At 45.3% G+C, this 5,508-nt stretch overlaps 2 protein-coding genes across 2 annotated transcripts in view; one reads left to right on the top strand and one right to left on the bottom strand.

Annotated features, from left to right (window-relative positions):
* kmt2ca (lysine (K)-specific methyltransferase 2Ca) overlaps positions 1-4,490 on the top strand; it is a 64,563-nt gene extending 60,073 nt beyond the window's left edge. Inside the window, 11 exon segments of the mRNA XM_020625484.1 lie at positions 1-23; positions 123-332; positions 404-786; positions 869-981; positions 1,079-1,215; positions 1,377-1,504; positions 2,112-2,313; positions 2,637-2,753; positions 2,826-2,899; positions 3,008-3,116; positions 3,464-4,490. The exon segment at positions 1-23 is cut by the window's left edge and continues 25 nt beyond it. Of these exon segments, the coding sequence (XP_020481140.1) occupies positions 1-23; positions 123-332; positions 404-786; positions 869-981; positions 1,079-1,215; positions 1,377-1,504; positions 2,112-2,313; positions 2,637-2,753; positions 2,826-2,899; positions 3,008-3,116; positions 3,464-3,556 (1,589 nt within the window). The 3' untranslated portion in view covers positions 3,557-4,490.
* The window catches only part of LOC109974987 (5'-AMP-activated protein kinase subunit gamma-1), a 47,292-nt gene continuing 45,504 nt past the window's right edge, over positions 3,721-5,508 (bottom strand). The window contains exons 14-15 of the mRNA XM_020625485.1: positions 4,122-4,186; positions 3,721-3,861 (exon numbers count right to left, since the gene is read on the bottom strand). Coding sequence (XP_020481141.1) covers positions 3,721-3,861; positions 4,122-4,186 — 206 coding nt within the window. The remainder of the gene's footprint in view (positions 3,862-4,121; positions 4,187-5,508) is intronic.

The following is a 5,508-nucleotide window of genomic DNA, read 5'->3' on the forward strand; positions in this document are numbered from 1 at the left end:
TGAACCTAGATCTGGACCTGTGGGTGAGTCTGCTGGGCTGTAGTCTAGACTGGCAGAGCCTCTGATGGTATTCCAGACTGACAGAGCCTCAGTGAATTAACCAGTCTGTCTTTGGGTCTCAGGTCCACCTGAACTGTGCTCTGTGGTCCAGTGAAGTGTATGAGACCCAGGCCGGTGCCCTGATTAATGTGGAGCTGGCTTTGAGACGGGGTCTGACTCTGCGCTGTGCCCACTGTCAGCAGACTGGAGCCACAAGCGGCTGCAACCGTCTTCGCTGCACCAACACCTACCACTTTACCTGTGCGCTGCAGGCCCACTGCACTTTCTTCAAGGTAACACCCTGTAAAACACTGTGGATACAGATGTTTGTTAGCTCAGATGCTAAGTGCAGTGTCTCCTTCAGGATAAGACGATGCTCTGTCACCTCCACAAGCCTAGGATGGTGCCTCTCAGCGGGGACAGGTCTTCCAGCAGCTCCCCCTCCTCCACTCCGGGCCAGACCCTCACCGACCCGGCAGTTGCAGCGGCCTCCGACCCATACGACTCAGAGCTCCGATGTTTCGCCGTGCTCCGCCGGGTGTACGTTCAGCGGGATGAGGCACGGCAGATTGCTGCTGTGGTGCAGCGTGGCGAGCGCCAGCACACCTTCCGTGTTGGCAGCCTGCTGTTCCGTGCTGTTGGACGCCTTCTCCCACAGCAGATGAGTGCCTTCCACAACGAGACTGCCATCTTCCCTGTCAGTTACCATGCCAACCGCATCTACTGGAGCATGCGCCATAGCAACAGGTGAGCTCACTCAGATCCATGATGAGCAGGTGATTTATCTGTGAACCCATTACTGGACAAGTTTTTTTTCCCACTTCTGCAGACGCAGTAAGTATATGTGCTACATCGAGGAGAAGGAAGGTCAGCCGTTGTTTAAAGTCAAGGTGGTGGAGAAGGGATACGAGGACCTTGTACTGACTGGACCCACACCCAAAGGTAAACACACCCGAGTGAGGTTACCTATAAAAAAGCAAACAAAAAATAAACATATGGCTCTGTGAAGTGTAGCGTGTTTGAACCTGTCTGTCTGCAGCTGTGTGGGACCAGATCTTGGAGCCAGTGTCACAGATGAGGTCCTCCAGTGGGACTCTGAAGCTCTTCCCAGTTTATCTGAAAGGAGAGGATCTGTTTGGTCTGACCACATCAGCTGTGGCCAGAATCATTGAGTCTGTACGTTAAACACAAACACAGCTAACTTGTTTTGTGTGATGATAACAGGCTGTCTAGCTCAATGTAACCTATCAAGTGTGATGTTAACAGGCTAAGTAGCTTAGTGTGACACTAACGGATGCTAAACTGACTGACCCTGTGTTCTCTGTGTGTTTGGACAGTTACCTGGTGTGGAGGCTTGTGAGCACTACACCTTCCGTTATGGCAGGAACCCTCTCATGGAATGGCCTCTGGCCTTCAATCCTTCTGGCTCTGCCCGGTCTGAGCCCAAAGCCTGTCAAGCCAAGAGGTAACATCACTAGTGAAATCACTGGAATTGAAGCATTAAAGGCTGTTGATGTGAACATAGAATAGAATAGAATAGTGTTTGCTGTTAAAGTTATACACTGGGTTATTATTTGGGATCAAAACTGGTGACAGGAGAATGAGATAATACATTTTTTGAAGCCAAAAGCATCTGCAAAAGATTCACACGGATGTTGATCCTATGCTAATGCAGTATTGGAGTAAACTTTGTTTGTCCCATTTTTTTGGATAAATGGGACAAACTTTCTCAGGTTCCAGCATTAAAATTTACAGGGTTGGATGATCTTCTTTGTGGCACATGACACTAAACGGAAGTGCATCAAGTAGACAGCTAAAACACATGAGCTGTTTGTTACAATTCTATTGAATGTATAGTTGTTTTTTTTAAAGCATTGTTTAATTTTTTGTTTTTAAGTTTTGTCTTCTCCAATGTGTTCCTCTAGGCCTCTGTGCTTGTTGTAAACAAAGTGCTTTCTGTGCATGAGAGCAGACAGTAATTCATTTGTCAACAGTTTTCCAGAGTCAGTGGCATTTGATAAAACATTTATAGATAAACAATTTTGATAATTTTCTTTGTTGCTAACACTCAGACCTTACCTGCTGACAAGCATCGCCCCCAGGTGCCAGGGCACAGTTGGCTCTATTGTGGGCCTCGTTCCCGGCGTCATCTCCTTGTCCCCAGGCGAGTTCGTGGCCAGTGCCCACCAGGGACGCCACTCCAAGTCATCCCAGTACCGACGCATGAAGGCCGAGTGGAAGAGCAACGTGTACCTGGCACGCTCTCGGATCCAGGTGAGACTCAAACCCGGGACCACAGACTGACCTGGAACACTGTGTGTGTACTGGTGCTGTGCAGTAGCTGTGGCTGATTGACAGCGGAGTGCCTAATTGGTTTTTAACTGGTTTATCCAGCTTCAGGTTTCAGCTGCTTATCTGGGTCCAAGTGGACGAAGTCTCAGGCTGAAAATGCCTTTTTATTTTGTGTGTCTTTGTAGTCTATTCACGTGTCTCTGTAGTTTTGTTTTACAGTTTTGTCTCTTTGTGGATGTTTGCTGCTGACAGATGGACTAGTCACCAATTGATTGAATGACTGTGTTTTGCACGCGTCTGTGCAGGGACTGGGTCTATATGCTGCCCGAGACATTGAAAAATGCACCATGGTCATCGAGTACATTGGCACCATCATCAGGAGCGAAGTAGCCAATCGTAAGGAGAGGCTGTACGAGTCTCAGGTAACCGACCTGCTCTGGCAGGAAAGCTTTGTCGCCTGTTTGATGATTTTAACGTTGTTTTTAATATTGTAGAACCGCGGTGTGTACATGTTCCGGATTGACAATGACTATGTGATAGATGCCACCATCACGGGAGGACCTGCCAGGTGACTCCAACTGGTTCAAAGTGGTTTTAAATGTTAAATTTATCAATTCGTTTTTTTGTTTTTTTTTCCAGCCCTAAATGAACACCGCCCTCTGTGTATGATTGACAGGTACATCAACCACTCATGCGCTCCCAACTGTATCACAGAGGTGGTAAACGTAGAGAAGGAGAACAAGATCATCATCAGCTCCTGCCGACGCATCCAGAGAGGAGAAGAGGTACTGCGCCAGTCGATCGGTTGATCACACTAAAGTGCCAAAAGTGTTCTTTTCAGTGGATTTGAGTTTCATTGTGGTGGTTTTGTGCGTCTTTATAGTCATTTTGTCTCTTTAGTGGCTTCATCTTTTTGTTGTTATACTGTACATCTACTTTTTCTTCCTCATTTTGGGGCTTTAGCAGCCACTTGATTGACTTTCCCACAGAAAGATGAACAGTCCCTACAGAGTCCTGATGCCCTACCAGAGCCTGCTAGGTTCAGTAATCCATTCAGGGGCGCGTGCGACATCACATATCAATAAACCGATTGGTCGTGTTGATTTACCTGTTATGGATCTCTCTTTCTCAGCTGTGCTACGACTACAAGTTTGACCTCGAGGATGACCAGCACAAGATCCCGTGTCACTGTGGTGCTGTCAACTGCCGCAAATGGATGAACTGAACTCTTTCACTTTCATGTCGCTGCTGAAGCCGGATATCGATCGTCCACTCCTCTTGTGGGTGGAGCTTTATCTCAGAAGAAAATATTAGAATAAAAATAGTGAATGCAATCAATACAAGTTTGAACTGAGGTAATAATGAGGCTTTATATCAGGGTGGGCGGGGCTAGGGGTGGTCGAGGTGAGGGGACAGGACTAACGAAGAGGCTGGTCCTCTGTGTGTGTACATTGGTTTTAAATGTGTGTAAACACCACTGAAGTGACCGAATGTGTCATATTCAAACAGAGGTTTATCCACAAACTTGCACTAAAAAAGAAAAGAAATTTCCGGAAACATACTTGATTCCACGAGTCACTTCCTTCCTCCTCCTCTTCCCCCTGCTTTTTGTTAATTTCCTGTAAAATAAAGATTGTCTTTTTTTTGTTTGTTTTTTTGTTTTTTTTTGTATTTATTACGGAATGAAGCTATTTTTTAAAACCACAGTGAGTTCGAGGTCCTGAGTCGCAGCATGTAAATATCTGTATCAAACAAAAGGTTTAGTGCTACATTAACATCTTCATCCTCACCTTCATCACCTGCCGATGTTCAGTTTGAAATGTGTTGTTCTGTTCCAGTAGCGAGGTGCTGAATTCTGATTGGACAAGAGACTGTGAACAGACTCAAAAGCCCCCTTGCACTGGGTAGGCCTCACTGCAGCCTTCACCTTTTTCCTTTTTTTTTTGGCATTTTCTTCACCTGGCGTTTTGGCTGCAGGCGTCAGGGTCACTTTGTGTAATGTACATAGGAGGTTTTATCTGGACTCTGCTGATGTGTACAGGAAGCCCAGCATTTGTTTTTTTATTGGATGTAAACAGGGTGTGATGATGATGATGATGACTGTTTTTGGGGAAAATGTGGAATTGATTTAGAATCATTTACAGAAAAAATAAAATATTTTACATCTTTAAGAAACAAAGATGCTGCTCATTTTTATTATTTGTGTGTGTAGTTGTGTGTTAGTAATAGTAATGTTATCAGTATCTCAATGCTAGCAGTAGTAGCCAGACCTGCTGACCTGTATTTCTGCTGTCCCTGCCTGCCTGTGTGGCTGCCGCTGTTGAGATGTTACCTCAGTCGATGGATTGACTAACCCCACCCCATCCCTCACCCTAACCGCTGTGAGTATAGGCAGCATAATGTGACAGAACAGCGGCATGCTTCAGGCTGATTAACAAACACACCTTTTGATGTGCAGGAGTGGGTTCCATTTCCCAGCAAACATGTTTTCTCCTGACCTTAATCAGAGCAGGAGAAAGACAAAGAGTCCTGATCCCAGTTTGAAGGTAAGAAGTGGTTTCTGGTTTAGTTGTTAATGCTGAGAAAATGGACTGGGAGATGAGACCAATCCAGGAAATACTCAGCTTCCTCTTTCAGGTTTGTGTCTACCAGAATAATCTGTCCCAGTCTACATTTAAACATGCTGATGTCACAGAAGCGGTTGTTATTTGTTGCCAAACCAAACTTCTCTGTTGTTTGCAGTTTATTCTGGTGGCTACCACAGCAGGAAGTGGACTGCAGGGGTTAACTCCTGTTTCACTACTGAGAGCAGGGGAAATGAGTTTTACTTGTGCCTTTTGGTTTTACTAACAGGAGTCAGAAGAAAGCTGCTGAGATGCTCATATTTCTGCTTATCTTTGAGTTTGCAATGGATCATAGCCACAGACGGATCATGAGACGACCGACACCTGAATATTACACGTTAAGGGACAAGGCCGGTCGTTTTCTATATTGGCAGCATTTTAAACTGTAGTGGTTAAAAATAAACAAGGTTCCAGAGGTAATATGTAATAGAATAGTATGTAGTTCATATTATTTGTAATAGTTATGTAAGGCTGAGCTAAGTTGATCTGTTTCTGGCTCAAGCAGGAATATCTTGGGCTGTGTCCCCCTTGATTAACTTATGGGTAAACATCC

The sequence above is a fragment of the Monopterus albus genome, unplaced genomic scaffold (assembly GCF_001952655.1).
Source record: "Monopterus albus unplaced genomic scaffold, M_albus_1.0 scaffold355.1, whole genome shotgun sequence".
Lineage (NCBI taxonomy): Eukaryota > Metazoa > Chordata > Actinopteri > Synbranchiformes > Synbranchidae > Monopterus > Monopterus albus.